This window comes from Macrobrachium nipponense, chromosome 27 (genome assembly GCF_015104395.2).
Source record: "Macrobrachium nipponense isolate FS-2020 chromosome 27, ASM1510439v2, whole genome shotgun sequence".
Lineage (NCBI taxonomy): Eukaryota > Metazoa > Arthropoda > Malacostraca > Decapoda > Palaemonidae > Macrobrachium > Macrobrachium nipponense.
In genome coordinates, this window is record NC_087216.1 from 15,907,659 (window position 1) to 15,926,995 (window position 19,337).

General features: G+C 42.8%; 1 protein-coding gene across 1 annotated transcript; it reads right to left on the bottom strand.

Annotated features, from left to right (window-relative positions):
• Nucleotides 1-99: 99 nt before the first annotated feature.
• Nucleotides 100-18,979, bottom strand: LOC135200859 (uncharacterized). Its single transcript, XM_064229564.1, has 6 exons — nt 18,823-18,979; nt 14,089-14,170; nt 12,809-12,947; nt 9,487-9,593; nt 9,074-9,218; nt 100-1,109 (listed from the first exon to the last, which is right to left on the bottom strand). The coding sequence occupies exons 5-6, from the start codon at nt 9,103-9,105 to the stop codon at nt 236-238; spliced, it is 906 nt and encodes a 301-aa protein (XP_064085634.1). The 5' UTR covers nt 9,106-9,218; nt 9,487-9,593; nt 12,809-12,947; nt 14,089-14,170; nt 18,823-18,979; the 3' UTR covers nt 100-235.
• Nucleotides 18,980-19,337: the final 358 nt, after the last annotated feature.

Genomic DNA, 19,337 nt, shown 5'->3' on the forward strand with positions numbered 1-19,337 from the left:
ATCTCCAGCACTTTCAGTCTTTGACAATTCTTCCATTTTCTTTTTAGTGCGTGTGACCGTGGTTTTGGTTCTTCAATCTCCGCTCCTCTGAATTATAATCCGTCATTTGTTTTTTCTTAGTGCGTGTTGATTCTCATCTTTGGAGCTTCAGGAGGAATAAATGAATCTGTAGATTGCGAAGAAGTGTTTCCATCTACTAATTCTGTGTCAGATGAAGAATGTCCACTGGTTACCTTCAAGCTACTATTGGGAAGTTCAAAACAAGTAGCACTAGAAGACTCATCTTGCTTCCTCTTAGTTCGGGTGGATCGTACCTTGGGGATTTCTGGGGGTGGGCGCATATCTTCAATACATTGTTTGTTAATGTTTTCAGAATTTTGATTTTCTGAGGATTTATGCATGTGACTATATTTACACCACTGTCGCTATCATCTGTGTCTGTCCTGGACTCAATACGCTGTTTAGTACGTGTTGTTCTGGGTTTAGGAACTGGAAAGTTTTGGGAACTTGATTCAATTTTCTGTTTTGTGTGACCTGCATGGCTTTTAGGAACAGGCTCTGACTGAGAGCCTAAGTCATCCTTTTCACTTCTGACTTCATATATTTCTAAATCATTTAAAGTTTTAGATATTATTGTGTTGTCATTCCTGCTCCGAGAAGTATTAGATACTTCTACTATACTCTTTCTTTTCAAAATCAGCTCCTCATGACATTCCTCTATTCCGCTGTCTCTGTTCTGTGTTGAGGCCAAGGATACTGAATTTTTCTTTGGGCTACTTTGATTATCCTCTGAGCTACTACATTTCTCATCTTTGTCAATTTTAGTAGCTTCATTTTGTTCTACTTTTAGAGAAACTATATCAGTCTTATCATTTTCATCAGATGAAGTATATATCAATTTTTTCCCTATGCTACTGCTCCTTCTATTGCACGTGCTAAGTTTTTTTGGTGTGTCTTCATTTCCTGAGCTCTTGCTATTCAACAAGCTTTCTTTCTTTAACTCTTCAGTAATAATATCCTTTAAATCTTCTTTGTATGCCCCAGAATTATGCAATACATCTGGATCTTGTTTCCCAATAGTTACATCCACCTTTGCTGCTAAGGTACACCTGTTTAGAAACAAAATCATGAACAATTAGGCAACAAAAATAAATATTTTCTAATCATTTATATTTCATAAATTTCATACCAGTTTGAATATTACCCTTATATATAGGGTGCTTAATTCTTGGCAGTAGTGAATTTAAGGCATTTTGAACAATGACCAATGACTAATTTTTCAACCCCTTTCTTCTCTAATGCAAAATGACAATTTGTCCAAAATTGCATTTTTCCTAACTATACCAACCCGAGGTCCTTTTACAATAGGAAGGTACTAGCGGCAGCTGGATAGGTCGTAAGCTTTCGAACAAGGGGTTCGGTAGTTAACTGCTTGTCCGACAGGCGCGCGCGCAGCGACTGGGAGGTAAACAAATCACTTTTGCTTTTGGCCCAAGCAAAAACTGTAGAGTGAGGGGTGGCATGAGGTGGACTATGTGTAAAAGGACCTCAGGTTTGTATAGTTAGGAAAAATGCAATTTTGGACAAATTGTCATTTGTTCCGACACGGCATACAAACCTTCGGTCCTTTTACAATAGGAAGACTCACTTCTTGGTGGGAGGAATCTGAGTCTTTTGTGAACAGACTGGTGTTCGCCCAACCTTGGAATGCCTCCAATGGTCGTAAGAGCGAGGGAGGGATCCAAGCCTCTGTCCGATTGATCGGGGTGTGTGCACCGCAGGATCAATGGTCAGACCTCTGGACCAAGTACTAAGAGAGAGGCAAGCGTATCTCTTCGTACCAGCAAACAAGAACAAGTTCCTATTTTGCAAGAGGCAACATAAAGTTATGGTTTGTCTCTTGTTGGCATCCACTTCCCCCCTTGTAGGAGGCAAGTGGTGGTATTCGCTCCCATCCCTAGTTGAAAGGGATAGGATGGGGCTCTGTCGAGTAGCTCACCGGCATCTTGTCCTTATCCAGCAAGGTGATGACCGTATCCCTCTACCCCAGGCAGGTAAGGTAGAGGGGGAGAAAAAAGATAGGAAGAGAAGCCAGTCACTTTCTCATTCACTTATCTATTCTTACAGTCACACCAGGACTCGATGCTGTTCAGCCTGCTAGGGTCTGGGTTAGCTACACAACGTGTTGAGCAGCCCACACACGGGGTCCCAAGGAAAACGATCCAAGGACCTGTGGGCAATATCCAAAAGGTAGAAGGAGGTGCCAGTGTCTAATTGTACCAGACCACTGCCTTCAGTACCTGCGCCACGGAGAAGTTCTTTGTGTAACTCGAGGGAGTGTACTTCTAGGTCATCTTGGTGCTGACGAAGTCTTCAACACTCAGCCTAGGATGTCGAGTTTCTTCAGAAAGCGCCGTCGGGTCGCTTTCACAGGACAAAGCAGCATCTCCTTCGCATCGAAGGCGGTGAAGTCCATTAGGGAGGGGATTGTGAAGGACTCTAACCGATCGTCAGGAACCGAAGGGTTCTGAGTCTTCGCTACGAAGTCGGTACAAAATCGAGCGTCACGAATCCCCATCCCCTGGATGCTTGACTTCGCAGGAAAAGTCATGCAATTACCTCAGAGGAAAAGAAGGAATGGTCGTATGACCTATCCCTCTTATTTCGACTTCGGTGATGTCCATGTATCCCGATACTGGTCTAATCCGTCTGCAGCGAAAGTGTCTCACATTCTCCGTATCACCCCATGCAGTGAAGTTCTTCTCGGTAGTGGATAGGACACCGACACTCAATGGTGGGTGTGTCGATGGTATGGTTACTGTGACAAGCCGTTAGGACGAAGAAAAGACTGTTATGGAACAACCGAACTAAGTCCACAGCGAAGTTCGTAACTGACTTGGGCGCTCTGACAGCTGCCGACTGACTGCGTTCGGTAGGAGGCAAGTTGTCCAAGCACCCGAGCAAGTCACGTGACCTTCGCCTTAAAAGGGTTATGCCAAGAGACTAAACAAATAATTTGTTCGTCACCGATGCCAGAAGGCGAGGTGATGATTCTCTAAGGCATGTGCCCAACACAGGCGAAAGTCAATTGCCTTCTTAAGAGACGAGGTCCTGATGGCAAGATATCTCATAGTATAGTTGATTCTCAGCTAAGGAGAAACAACACTATGTGGTCGTTAGAATGACGAAAGGTGTACAGGAAAAAGCAAACAACCTACGTCTTCACAGCTGAACCGAGAGAAGGATTCTCAAGATTCTGAACCTGTGCTACAAAGACTGAGAACGCTAACCGCTATTCATTGCTGTCCGGTGGGATCGTAGTTGCAATAAAAGCGGAGCGCTTTTCAGTAATGAAGAGACAGGGAAATACTGCCTGAAGAACTGCTTCTCATGGGCGAACATTTGGAAGTAGAGCTGTCAGGTCGGAGAGTAGGCGATGTCTTCTGATACATCTGTTAATTCGGGGCGAGCAATGAATAATTGCACACCTACGAATACGAGATATTTTGAAGACAAACTCAGATGTCTGCAAAAATCATTCGCATTATCGCGGTGCGATGCAGCGGAAGAATAGTACAGACTTCTGTTACCGTGCGGTAAACAGAAAGATGAAAGGAGCCAAGAGATATCTCTGTTGAAAATTCTCGCAATGTCGAAGGCGATGAAATCGAGCGTCACAGCAGTAGATGGTCCTTCATTATTGCGAGAATCCCCGTTAATCAGAGACCTAAGTCCATGATTGTTGGGCAGAGATACGGTTCGGTAGTCAATCAAACCAGGGGAGAGAGAGACGTAACCGACCCCCCCCCCCCCCCCGCGTGCATCTCCGGGACCTAGCTGATACTGAGCTGCTATCATATCAGGCAGTTCAATACGCAGTAGCTCGGTGACTCGTCATCCTGAGTTGCCAGGTAATCCATTATTCCACGAAGGAATGTGTTCGGACTTAGAACCATGCGAGCAATGCAAAGAATACGCTCGAGCAATTATAATTTAAACCGAAACCGGATTTCGGTTAAATACAAAGCTGATTTGGTGTTGTCATGACAATACCAAGTATCTAAAATCGAAACTGATAACTGCTGGGAGGTTGCAGGCAACCCCGAGTTGCAGTTCAATTAAGATACAATTCGTCTCGGTCACAAACCGTAGAGTTAACTACGGTATGCGCCTACGCCCCCCGGGCAATTCAACTGTTAAAAGAATCATGTCGCGAGGGTAATATACGTAGTATATTTGTAGGTTCTACCTCCACGACCTCCATCCTAAATCTTTCCTCTCGAGGAATGAGAATAGGATTGGAGATCGACCGCCTTCGTTCTCTAGTCAAGAGAGTGAAGGAGAAGTCTTTCCCCCAAAGGAAAGCTTCAATGGTGAAACAGAATACCGAAGACGATAGTTCAAGCCAAACTGGAAGTTCCCGTCCGTTCTTCTCTATTCCAGGTTAATCGCCTACTGTGAGATACTCTTCTTTCAGCAGCAGTCTTCTTCCAAATGCTAGAAATTACAGGAATTCGAGCATAAGCGAGGTTCCGATTATCGTTTTGTAACAATTATCGGGGATTCTCGCTCACTTTGGACCGTGGTCTCGCCTAAGTGTTTGGAATCGTAAAAAAACTCGAACACTCTGATGCGCTAGAAATTCCGTAGAATTCTAAGCACACTGCGAAAACCCCCCCACCGAATTCGTCAAACGATATCAGCTGGTGGTCCTCTCGATTCCCGTAGAAATCGAGAAAGGGGCAGGATCCCTCCTCAACGACGGGGCTTACGTCAGGTAGGACCCGAAGGTCCCCCCGGTAGCGCAGCCCCTAACGTGGGATCTTACAGAGAAATCTCTGTAGGATCCCTCCCCTTTCCCTCGTAGCCGTAAGGAGAGAGGGAATGGGGAGGAATTGGATACTGGCTCGCCTTCCCAGCGGAACTAGCAGTTGGAGAAGAAAAGGAGGAGCCAGCCATCGCCTTACGGCGATGGCCTCTCAGAGCCTGGGAAAACGTATCGTCAGGAGAAAACTTTTTCCCGAGGAGGGTTACGAACTCATACTGTAGGTAAGGGTCGCCTGCCGCCACTGTGAACGTCGTCTGGGTGGGGCTGATCGACACCTGACAGGAGAGAGCCGATACCGTCCTCCGACTCATCTCCAGTCCTCGTCGAGGTCGAAACCTCTCAGGAGGACCGAAGGGGTATTCAAATACGGTGTCCGAAGACACGTAGAAACGCCTCTGTCGCAGTAGAGGAGGTGAAGTAGCTTGTTCGTACCGGCCAGAACTGAGAGAGCCTTCTTGTCCGGAGACGAGAGACTACCTGTTCAACACAGTCGGCAAGCTCCGATCGCGGCAGGACCCCAACCGTCGATTTTGGGTTCCCTCTCGGCGGGCAAAACGACTCGAGCCGAGACGTGGCTCTGCTGGTGGGAGCGGCGATCCTTCCCCGAGTCACAGCATCTTGCAGAGTAGGACCGTTAAGCCCCTTCGAACAAGAGCATATTCCGAGAACCTTCCTCCTAAGAAGGGGGAAACAGCGACAGCCCTCTCGGTCTTCTCCATCCACTTGCGCATAACGTCCTGGCCGGTCCAAGAACTGTGCCTGGCACATAGGGCGTCGTGGTGGGAATCATGAGGGGCGTACCCCTCACGATCACTCCTCATATCCGCGCTCCTCCCGGTGTAACCCGAGGAGGTTGAAGGTACGGGAGGGGCAGACCTGACGCTCCCATCCTCGCTCGCTGGCAGAACCAGCAGGCTTGGAGGGCTGCAGGCGATCGTCAACCCGCGGTGGCGATCGAGCTGCAGGCCTGGTCGAACCGTCTCGCTGTGGAGAAACGGCTGGACTGAGCACAGACGGCCCCGATTCTCGAGTGTCAGAAGAGCTGGTGCTGGTTGCCGTACCCGATCGCTCTCTGTGAGAGCGACGGTCAGGCGACCTGCAGGCTCCACTGTCACAGTGAGACCGGTGCTTGTCCTCACGGCACGTCACGTCGCTGGTTCCAGCCGTGGCTGCACCGGCGAACGGGAGGACCTCTTCCCAGCCTCAGCCCGTGGCCGGTCATGGACCGTCACGTCCCCGGGTAGCCAGCTGGTCGCCGCGAGAGCGAGAGCTGGTCTAGTGAGAGTCGCGATTGAGCGGCGTTGTCACCAGTCTTCCGCCCCGTACCGTGAACCTGACGCTGAGCGGGCTCAGAGGTCTGGTTCCTAGCTGCACGGTCGCTGGTAGGCGACCGTACACTCGGTATATTCCCAGCGAACGAGGAGGTCCGAGACGGACCCTTGATGCAGTGGCAGAACCACTGACACCAGGCGAGGAGTACCGGTGTTAGCCGGTACCCCTCTGGTCCCCGTAGTCTTTCTTCCTTGCGGAAGAAGAGAGAGCGGGCGCTCCCGAAGGAGCAGGAGGACCAGCGGAAGGAACCCTCCCGTCCCACCGAGGTGAGACGGGTCCCGAGAAGCTCCCGAGGGAGACTCTTAGGAGGGAGGAGGCAACCTTCTTTCTTCCTCGGCTGTGAAGCCTTAGAAGTCGAAGGGGAAGAGGCGGCAGCCGACGACGATGAAGAAGATGAAGACGACGACGACGACACCTTCCTCCTCTTCTTCCGTCAGCTTCCTCAGGACAGACGTAAGATCTGCTATCCAGGGTGGAGCCGGGGCTGCTGTAGCCGAAGCCACAGGCCCAATGGACGCACCTGTACAGACAGACCAAAGTCTGGGGTAGTACCACCACGAACAGGGACGACGTCAGCAGGCTATGGGCATCTCAGGAACAGCAGGCAGCCAGCACAGCATCGGTAGGCACAGCAGCAGCGGCAGCAATCGGCTAGGGACAGCCAGCGCAGCAACACGGCGAGGGACAGCCAGCGCAGCAACGCAGGGACAGCCAGCGCAGCAACTGCATGGACAGGTCAGCCCAGAATCGGCAGGTACGGCAAAGGCAGCACCGGAAACACAGGGAAGTGGAGCAGCAGCCAGCAACATCCTGGTACCATGGCGGCAGGTCCAGGGGCGAGCTCTAGGGCAGCGGAAGTGTGGTCGCGGCAGCGGCACGCCCCCCTCTCGGTTACGGCGAACGGCACTTCACAGCGGCTGTAGGCAAGACTGTTACCACGTGAGGCGAGTACACCAGTGAGGAGGGACGTCGTTACCTGGAGCGTGGTCACACATCCATGGGTGACCGCAGTAGGCCCAGACATAGAAACCGCAGCCCTGGACACTAGCACGCCCTGCAAATGGAAGGACGCCCATACCTCACCAAGGTCCACCCTCGTGGCAGTAGCACCTGCGGAAATAACAGTAGTAGTGATTAGTGGGGGGGAAGTTCCCTCCCCTCGCGCGGGGGGGGGGGACGGGGGGGAGTGAGCCCCACACCGAACGAGTGGAAGACCCCGAATACAATTGTATATCGGGCACCAAGCGCCCTCTCCCCGCGCTCGACGGATCGGGCAAGGAGAAGAACCCAGATAACCTCCCCCCCCGAAGGGGAAGGGCCATCTGTGGGAGCTAGCAGCGGGGGGGGGGGGGGGGGGGGGGGGGGGGGGGGGGGGGGATTCTCGTTCCCCACCCCCACGCAGAGCACCATGTACCCAACAATAATAATAAGAGCCCGAGAGCAATCGTGCCTCAGCCCGAATGCAAGGGCATAAGGATCAATTCCCTGACTGAGCAGAACTTGAACCAAATAAATATTGATGCAATCAATAATAAAAGAATAAAATGAAAAAGAATCTTGCATTACTATTCACTTCACAATGAATAAGGGCTCGGATCGAGCGCATTTGCGCCCTCGGTACCGAGCGCAAGGGTAAAAGGATCCATTCCCGATTATGAACGGAAACCTTGATCCATAATGAATTGATGCAATCAAAATATATATGAAAATGAAAAAGAACACTGCGCTTGCGATTTCACTTCATACAAAATAAAAAGGGGAAGGATCAATTCCCGGGAAATAGCGGAAACATTGATCCAAGTAAATAATGCAATCTCAATAAAAAATATGAAAATGAAAAAAGAACTGCACTTGCGATTTCACTTCATTCAAATAAAAAGGGGAAAGGATCAATTTCCGGGTAAGAGTGGAAACTGATCTCAAATGAGTATTGCTACAATCAAAATAAATATATGAAATGAAAAAGAAATACTGTGCTTGCGAATCCACTTCCATACAGAATAAGTTTTCGTGCCGAGCGCATTCGCTCGGCAACGAGCATACAGGTCAAAAAAAAATATAAATGAAAAGGGCACTTACTTACGATTTTCATCTACACATTTCCAACCAAATATAAGCTCGGAGCGAGCGCTCTCCCGCCCTCGCACCGAGCATACACAATACGAGGATCATTTTCTGGGAAACCAAAAATGAATTCCCGCACTTACGCCCTCAGGCCCCGGCACTCCGGGTAATCGGAGGGCGTGGAGAAACCAAGATCCTTTAATTCACAATTGAATTCAATGGAAATAATATGAAATGATTGTACTTACAATTCAGTTTCACTAGATAAATAGAAAAAAGAAAAACACAACCATGCGAAAGCAACGACGATGAAGCGGGCAGAGAGCGATGATACACGTCTACACGCCAGCAGGCCGAAAGCAAAAGTGGTTTGTTTACCTCCCAGTCGCGCGCGCCTGTCGGACAAACAGTTAACTACCAAACCACCCCTTGTTCGAAAGCTTTACGACCTATCCAGCTGCCGCTAGTACCTTCTATTGTAAAAGGACCGAAGGTTTGTATGCCGTGTCGGAACAAGTATTTTTTCCATTCTTTTTTCTTAAAATATTATTGCAATGAACTCAGGGGAGAGTTCCTCCTCTAACAAACTATACCTTCCACACAACAGTCAGGTCTCCTCTTTCCATGTTTACATGATGAAAATTGGTAATCACTAGGATTATAAGAGCATTCTACAGGCAGTTCCTGGTTATCAATGGCCAAAGTTATTGACAATCAGGTTTAAAGGGGCTGGTTTGGCAACGAAAATTTTCGCTTATTGTCAGGCCACTGGAACAGAATCCCTGCCAATAACCAGGGACTGCCTGTATACTGAAAATCTTGATAAAAAAATAAAACAACGATACTTACTGTTCAAGTTCAAAATTTTTGGATTTATCCATTTGCCTTGTGGCTCTTGTCTTTTTGACTGTATAGATCTCTTCAGGGGTAGACGGCCGTCCTACTTACGTTTTGTGCTTTCCTTAAAACTCTTTGTCACTCTTTCCTGTGCAATCTGATATAAAGAAAGTCAGATGTCATCAAGTAAAACCTGTATACAATTATGTATACCTATGAAAAACAATGAAGAGGAATGCTGCCCTCAACACTAATAACATTAATTTCCTTCAAACAACTGAATATCCTGCAAACTGAATTAATGATGAGGATACTTGATATCATTAACTGCAAGGGAAAATCACATACAGCTTTAGTGTTTGGCATTAATCAAGAAATCTTCATTTAAATATTTCTACGAAGACAAATAACAACTTGTCACTAACCCTTGAAGCCATTCTCCCTTGCCTTGGTGGAGGGCACACTGGGCTAGGATCTTCAGACGGACAGATGCTTACTGTCTGTGACCTCTTACTTAACGATACTTCATCATCTGGAAAAGCAAGTAAAACTACCATTATATGAAATGGGGACCCCTATGCAACACAATATAACTTGCCCTATTTTATCTGTAGAAGGTCACACACCATATTTGTTTTTTTTATAAGAGCAATTTTCTCCAATTACTAACTGGAATACACCTGTGAGAAGTCCACATGCTAACAAATTAAAATGAACTTCCAAAATATTACTCTACAGTACAAACTGGCGCAGAAGACAACAAATGATAAAAAATTATTTAACTTCATAAAGTAAATTTATAAGGCACTTTGTATTTTTTTTTAACATACAAATCTGAAGGCCTTTACAAAAGGATTCAGCTTGTGGAGACAAGCTACAATGCCTGTTTAACTTTCATACAAGGTCACTAACTACTGATGGCAGGGGAGGGGGGCAAAGCCCCGCCCACTTGTCAGTCTGCGCTCCATTTTGCCTTTCGGCTCAGGTAACAGAACGAGGGGTGGTTGAAGTGGGCAGTAAATTTAAGACCTTCAGGTGTATGTTAGGAAAATACAAATTAACATTCAGTGACAAGGAAAAGATTCTGCTTTTTCACTGCAAATCCCAGGACAAACTCAAGTGCAACTTATCCCCATCCCAGGTTGCGCCACAGACGAATATCTCTTAGTACTTCGGAAAGAAGAATTAGCAGGTTGGAAACAGCCTATCATAGGGAGGCCCCAAAGACTGAAGAACTTCTACACTTGTCTTAGTATAGGGATCACTCTGTCCCTATCACCTGACCCTGGTGATTGAGCATATCTGCTGCTATGTTCCAGGAACCCAGAATGTACCTGACTGACGGCTCTACCGAGTGCAGTATCACCCACGCATGCATCTGCACCACCAACTCATGTAACTGGAAGGAAACTAGCCCTCCCTGCTTGTTGACACATTGTGTTGTTGCTCAACAACACCAAAGAGTGCACCATCACTCAGTCCTGAAACTAGAAAGGCTAAATATACCACCTTGAGTTCCAGGACATTGACGTGGTATCTGTCATTCTGGTCGCACACCAAAAATCAGCACATCCTCTAGGTGTGCACCCCATACCTCAGTCAATGTGACCTGACAGAAGCATCTTGGGACGGAGAGTGCCTACTCTAATCACTAATCTAGGTCTTTCTTTACTTCCTCCAAGAGAGGAATTGGCAATGAATTGAACTGAATTGAATACAGAGTTTAGGCCAAAGGCCAAGCACTGGGAACTATGTGATCATTCAGGGCTGAAAGGAAATTGACAGTGAAGGGTTTGAAAGGTGTAACAGAAGGAACATAAGCAACACATCAACAATTGTACTTTAATAAGAATGTATCAAATTCACTAGTTCTGGTTTGCATACTACCGTTATGTACAGCAGGAACTCCAGTAATAAAATGGAGAGTACATATCTCCTTCAATATATATGCCATTCAAAAAAACATCAAGAGTTAGATTCCTACCCAAGTTAAGATAAGTGGTTTTAACATGGCTAGGAAACTACATCAGTTCACCTAGCAATGGGACCTACAGCTTATTGTGCGATCTGAACCACATTACAACGAGAGATGGATTCTTACCCAAATTAACCCTCTTAAGCCGGAGCGGTAAATAAAAAATTGTCTCCCGTGTGCTGGAGGGGTTTCGGAGTGAGCGCGGAAGCGGAAAAAATATTTTTTTCAAAAAATCACAGCGCGCTTAGTTTTCAAGATTAAGAGTTCATTTTTGGCTCCTTTTTTTCGTTATAATGTACACTAAATTGCGATCTTTTTGGTATACAACACATTGTAAAATGATAAAAGCAACACAGAGAAAATATTATCACAAAATATATAATGCATGAATTCGTAACGTGCGGACGTAAACAAATATTTTTTTCAAAAATTCACCATAAATCTAAATATTGTCCTAGAGACTTCCAATTTCTTTCAAAATGAAGACAAATGATTGAATATTACTATACTGTAAGAGTATTAGCTTACAATTCCAGTTTTCGACCATATCTGACGCGTTAAAGTTGACGAATGTCGAATTTTTTTATATATATATATATGCAATTATTTCGAAAATAAGAAAGCTACAACCTTAAAAATATTTTTCATTTTATTCTACATGAAATTGCGCACATTTTCATATATAAAACTCTATGAAATGCCTAATATGAAACGGAGCAAATATTCCAAGAATGGGACGTACGTATTTCGGAGATTTGTGGCGGAGAATCTGCGCGCGGAGGGAAGGAAAGATTTTTTTTTAAATTCACCATAAATCTAAATATTTTGCTAGAGACTTTGAATTTGTTTCAAGATGAAGATAAATGACTGAATATTACTAGACTGAAAGAATTTTAGCTTACAATTGCGTTTTTCGACCATTTCGGTAGAGTCAAAGTTGACCGATGGTTGAAATTTTGGCAATTATCGTTATTTATATGAAAATATCTCAAAACTGATAAAAGCTACAACCATGGGTTGTTTTTAGTTGTATTGTGCATGAAATTGCGCACATTTCCATATATAAAACTCTATATAACGGCTAGTTTTAAAATGGTGCAAACATTACCACAATCGCATTTATGATTTTTTTCGGAAGTTACCGCGCGGACGTAAGGAAAAAGTTTTTTCATAAATTCACCATAAATCGAAATATTGTGCTAGACTTCCAATTAGTTGCAAAATTAAGGTAAATGATTGAATATTACTAGAATATAAGCGTTTTAGCTTACAATTGCGTTTTTCGACCATTTCGGTAGAGTCAAAGTTGACCGATGGTTGAAATTTTGGCAATTATCGTTATTTATATGAAAATATCTCAAAACTGATAAAAGCTACAATCATGAGTATTTTATTGTTGTATTCTACATAAAAATGCGCACATTTTCATATATAATACTTCATGTAATAGCTAATTTACAATGGTACAAAAATTATGTCAAAGTGACGAAATAATTTCCGAGATGTGTCACAGATACTTTTTAGTGCGGCAAGAAAGAAATTCGCGCTTGCGCGCCTGCGTAACGATTGTAAACAAAACAACACCTTGATCCGTGAACTCCCAGCATCCCCCAAGGCGCGTGATTCAAAAGTTTTAGGCTGGTAGGCCTATAAGTATTTTTCCGCGAATTTTAAAAAAAACTTTTGTAAGTCGACGTAAAATATGCCCAGTCGGCGTAAGAGGGTTAAATAGCAATTTTATAAAAAATAAAAAAATTTTGTTTAACAATCACCTGAATTGGTAAATTCTTCTACCCTTTTTGGTCGGCCCCTCTTTTTGGTTGCTGGGGTTTTGGGAAGTAATACTTGATGTGTATGTGCAAAGGACTGCTTTGCAGCAGCTAGAGCTTCCCCGAGCCAAACAAAATGATCCTGGAAAAAGAAATATATAGTATATATATAAAAATACTGTAATGTTCCCTTGTCTAGGACAAAGTAGTAACATGTGCCTACATTATACAAAGGATTTCTTCACATGATAAAGCATACAAAACTATTTTATGCATATGAATTTCCTATGCAAGCATACAACCACCCAGTTTTACAACATAAATCATGCTTTAGCAAGCAAACCCATTACTTATTTACTCACAGCCCAAATGCCTCAAGCCGTACATTTTAAAAAATTTTTGTCAGTTCACCAAAACTGCAAAAGTAGGTGTGACCTTTGACCCACTGGTAGATAGTATGTCTTACTATTTATTTTGGTTTTAAGTAAGTTCAACTATTCAATGTCAAATCTGCTATATCCCTTTTCCCAAGATGAAAAGTCTACTGATTTCCCAATTACCTCAGCATCAAGACAATCATCATTAAATAGGACTTTTCTCTTTAATATCACAATTCAACAACCAAAACTGAATTCATCTGTCAATAACAATGATAAAATTATTTGAAAGAATGGGTTCAACTTCCTCATAAATATCACAGATTTCAATGAGAAATATCACACAAATCCCCTTCCAGCCTTTCTCTTCAAGTATAATCCATGTTGCTGTGTGTATTTGAGGAGAAAACATGTTAAGAATTAGATTGATTCAGTGCTAAGTAACGGGTGAAAGGAAAAAAATCATTACCTAGAGATGAGTAAAACACCGGACTGTCTGGTCAATCACTGAAGGATGTTTTATTTGGCAATATTGGAATACCTTGGCCAGCCTACTATCTAGGGTAAAATACCAAATGGCCGGCCTTTACCATAGCATGACCACCTTCCCAAAAATGGTTAATTATGGCCTTAATTTGTGACTTGGTGAAAAAACTTACTTCGAGAGGAAAGTAGAGGTCTCGAGGTGTTGCTTCGACGGATGCTGGCTCTGGACTAATGTCTATCCTGGGGTTACAGGATGTGTTAAAGTATTTTTTTGGGAAGGTGGTCACGCTACAGTAGAGGCCAGCCATTCGGTATTTTACCCTATTAAAATACAACCTTCTCTAAACCAAGACTACTAATTTCTAAAACAAAACTACAATGGGTATACACAAAAGCCACATTATACAAACTGGACCTTACCTCAAACTGTTCTAATCCCGCCTTCCATATTTTTCTTTAGACTGAAGAAATAATTCATAAAAATGGTCATCTTCCTTCATGGCTGAAAAGAAACAATGTGTTATGAAACCCTGGATGGTCAAAGTAACAGTGGTGGCATAAGAAATATGAACACCAAAAATTTTACACATAAATGATTCACAAACTTATTTTCTTCCAAATTGACCAAGAGTTACTCAATCTAAAGTGGTTACTAATACTGGCCAATAGGAGGCTGGTTAATGGAACTGCTCTGAAAGGCACCTTCCTTCTGCTTTGCTAACCTAATTGCAAGTGCTTGACAGAGAAGAGAGAGTAGATCTGCCAAATAGTACTTAACATCTCAAACTGCGTTAAACATTAATGACATTAAGTTCATGAAATTTAATGTTAATAGTTATCTAAAAGCCAAAAAACTGCTGACACTAATATAATGTATATAGTTACTAAACAGTATTTAATTATATTTTGCCTTTAGTGGCAAATTTTATGAGTTATTTGAAAAGTGGTACAATCACTACTTAAAAAATACAAAATAAAATGGACAAATAAGCAGCCTTCTCAATGTGCCTGCCAACAGCCAATAAAAATTGTAAGAGGGGAAACTGATAGCTGCTATATTATTTTCACAGTAAAATGACAAAAATACCTCTATACCAGAATCACTTCCTAGACTCAAGCATACCAGAAACCCATCCCAATATTGCATCAAATTCCAAGCCATGAATTCTACATCCAAAAACATGTTTTCCCATTTTGATCTGTGGTCTGCGCTAGTCATATATATTATCATTAGTCAATAATTTCTTTACCCTACCAACTGAGTTATTCTTTTCACTCATTGGGCTGGCCAAAAGTATTTGTTCACAATAAACATATTAATCTTATTTAACAAATTACAATATCTTACATTATCACAGCACCAATATTATTTTGCATTTAAAATAAACATATTAATCTTAGTTTAAAAATTACATCTTAAAAGTTACCAAAGATTATTTTGCATCTAACTATCATTATGGTTACTGAAAGAACTGACAGGCAAACTAATATTGCAATACTTGTCTGAACACTTGAATTAGCACTGGTCACGACCAGGGCTAATTCAGGTGTACAAAGAGTGCATTTGCAATTAACTAATACTCTTCACCAGGCTTATTATTTGAACATCATTCCTAAATTTTGCTACTCTGATATTGATTATGTTGTTGTAAATAGTTACCATATGATATAGTACAGTGCATTACTATTGATAGCTAACTGTTATTTTTTGTTGGTCGACTACAATTAGCTAACCACCCAGGGGCTAGTACAAAACAGTGAAATACATTTGTCACCAATCCCTAGTGGATTTCGTATTCGCCAAACCGTTGCTACTAGGGTAAACAATCACGGATGATCCATCGTCATCACGCTGGCCGGGTCTTATTCACTCGATATTTAATTGGTGAAACAAGAATACAATTACAACTTTAAGCATACCATTCAAAAGATTGAAGTTTCGTCAACAATAATGATATATGAAAGCCCATACGAACTAAAATAAGCATGTGACGCTCTTCGTAAAATAACAATTTGTCGAAAATTGTATTTTTCCTAACTATAGAAACCTGAGGTCCTTTAACAATAAGAATGTAATCAGCGGCAGCTGGAACCGGTCGTAAGCTTCAAACAAGGAGGTTTGGTAGTTAAGTGCTTGTCCGACAGTCGATGGTCCCGCACGACTGAGAGGTGAAGAATCACTTTGCTTTAGGCCCAGGAAACAGAGTGAGGGGTGGCATGAGGTGGGACTATGTCAAAAAGAACCTCAGGTTTGTATAGTTAGGAAAAATACAATTTTCGACAAATTGTTATTTGTTTCGATACGTAATACAAACCTTTCGGTCCTTTAACAATAGGAAGACTCACTTCATCTTTCTGATGAATATACCTAATTGAAAAGCACCTTAACCTCAGAACATCGTAAGCCGAACCCGTCGTAACCCGGGGACTGCCTGTAATATTTATTCGGACGACTGTAATTAACCCCCAGGGGCTCATACTAAATACGGCGAAATAGGTACATTAGATGCCCCAATTCCTGGTGGCTTTCGTTTTCGCTTGGACGAATGATGCGGTAATGAGGAATGCTTCTGTAGAAATACCAAATCTTAAAATATGGCCTTAATTTCTAACTTTGGAGAAAATACTTTGAAAGGAGAGTAGAGGTCTTTAGCTCCTTCTCTCACCAACAACAACTCGTGACTGATGACCATCTCCGGCGTCAGGACGCTTTAAAAGTACTTTTTCGGAGGGTGGCCAGCTGTGATAGTCGGTGACTTGGCCAGTCCACACGGTGTTTTACCCTAGCAGTCCACGAGGAGTTTTTACTTAGAAATACCCAGGATTTTGGGAGTGGGGGGGGGGGAGTACCCAGAAAGCGGTTAGGACCCACTCACCTTGATTAGGCTGAGGGAAAGTTGGGTATAGGGTAAAACATCACAGCAGGCCAAACAGGCCAAACAGGCTACCTACAATCAACGCTTGCCACCCTCCGAAAAAGTACATTATAACGCGTCCTGACACCGGAGATGGGCATCAGTCGCGACTTGTTGTTGGTGAGAAACGGAGCTAAAGACCTCTACTCTCCTTTCGAAGAGGAGCTAAAGACCTCTACTCTCCTTTCGAAGAAAGTATTTTCTCCAAAGTTAGAAATTAAGGCCAAATTTTAAGATTTAAACAGAGGGTAGTGAAAACGGTGGCTACGGCAGTGGAAATCTCACCAAAACGCTTTAGAAATTTTTACTTACAACTAAAAATGTTTCGAAGATTGACGCAATCTTGATGTTTACGGAGTCGCTTGTGTCAACAAACTTCCCATTTCCTGTGCTAAATCTGCACACCACTTGTACCCATAGACGCTGGGGCACTTTCATCACAACAATCGTAAACCAACCTCTTACCAGCAATTATTCAAGGGGACTACGGCATTCTTTGCGGCGTTTTGCGCTCTTCAATTGTTTATCAGTGTTGTCAATTGGTATGTGTTTACCCTCCAAACTAGGTATAAGACTTACACAAAACCGGGGAAATAAGTGGAAATTAGCTTATCTATTTGTATTATATATACGTACATATTACAGCAATTTTATCATTACTGCATTACTATGACAACTAGAATTCATCGAAACAGTTTGTAAATGCATCGGCGTATGTGTGACGCTCCACTAGATTGGCAACGATGAGTCATTTTTCCTCACGTCGTCTGCTCGTAAGTATACATCCGAAACATTTGTAATTTTTGGAGGTTAATTTGGTTGCAAAAAAGGGATAATAGACATGAATTAAATAAACATTTTGAAGTAAAGTTAAACTAAATATTGAGTAAAGTAAAACAATTAAGGAATAAAGCTTTGCATCTCATAATCAGTGTTGTCGTCTGCTGCTCGTAACTGTGTTTGCGGAGTGAGTGCTTAGGAACCAGGAACCACAGCGTGGTTCAAGTGCACTGTGGAGTGAATTAAGACCAAAATGTGTATAATTACAATCAAATAAGCACTGTGAAGTTCCAGTTGTGATGACAGTAAGGATAAAAACCACCGATTACAAGGTAAGAATGAAATCAGTTCCAACCATAACCCCGGGAATAACAAGTTTCATACTTTCACTAATATAGGCAACAAAATGTTGTTTTATTGTGCTGATTACAACTGCAATCTTGAGTAAGATCAATAAACGTTACATATATACGCTAACATTGTTCAAATGAGTGCTGGGAAGGCTGGGGAAAGATGGTGGCCGTCACTGATGAGAACCGTCCATGCAAAACGTAGCCGCCATATTGGATTTCAAAACTGCCTTGAAAACATATTTTACGAAGAGCTCACATGCTTATTTTAGTTCGTATGGGGCTTTCATATATCACATTATGTTGACGAAACTTCAGTCTTTTAAATGGTTGCAATTGTATTCTTGTTTCACCAATTAAATATCGAGTGAATAAGACCCATCCACCGTGATGAGGGTTGGCCTGCCGTGGTGTTCTACCCTATTTCTACAGAAGCAGTTCGCATGGACTGCAAGGAACGTAACCACGGATATGACATCCACTACAGATTGTACTGGACCCTGGCGAGTTAATTACAGTCGTCCGAATAAATATTACTTAAAATTCTTGTTCAGTAGGTAAAACTGCATAGAAAAACCGCAACTCCCATAGTCTAGGCCGCCGCGGATAAGTACCCTAGATCTACAGAAAGATGGTCTGCGATGCACTTCCTTACTGTTCTTTGTATGGCCTACCTATTTTCATATCTAGCCTATAGTAGGTATTTTGGTTACCATCCTCCACCCCAAAACGAGTTTTTCATTTTTATCCACCAAAAATGTCGGTTTTCTGGGGTTTCATGTAGCTTATCCTCGCAACAAAAGACAAATCCATATTTAACCTTTTAAAAAGGCCTAAAGGCTTAAATCTTTTTAGACTACGGACCTATCTCGTAAACTTCCATGAAAAAATCTTGGATAACACGACTTTACGCCTAATAACTATGATAAATTCGTCCAAACTACTTATTAATTCGCCCAAAGTCCCGTAAAGGATGTTCCCTACCGAAGTTCGGCCTAGGCCAGTCTATGTCAATTTTAAATCCTTCCAAGTCCCTCTTATCACTCCATCCTACCGACTAAATCATCCATCACTTTATCCTACACACCTCCTAGTTACCAACTACTTACTTGCGAATAAAATTACGAATCTGTGACAACACTAAAACTCCTTAAGAGTATTAAACCGAGCGGCCCGTCACCCATCAACACAAAACTACCCAAACAAACATATGATCGAGGAGGAATCTCTTTTGAATCGACCAATCACCGCCGGGCTTCGTAAAATGGCCCAATCAGCGCGCGAGAAAGTCCAAGAGACCGCGAGCGCAACAACATTTCTTCTGTTGTCCACAACCAATGAACAAGAAAAAAAATTACATAAAATGAAAAAAGGAAATCGTATTTCATATCTTGAATCTTTTAAAAATCTCATCTTGTTAATAGCAGTACAGATCTTGAACATTACCGCAGTCTTTGTTGAGCCATTTCTTATTAGAAATTGACACAGTATAATCCTTACTTAATCTATATATATATATCATTTCCCGTGGTATTCGCTTATTTATGAAGTCACGTGCATCTACTGTGATTTTTTAAACTATATATATATATATATATATATATATATATATATATATATATAT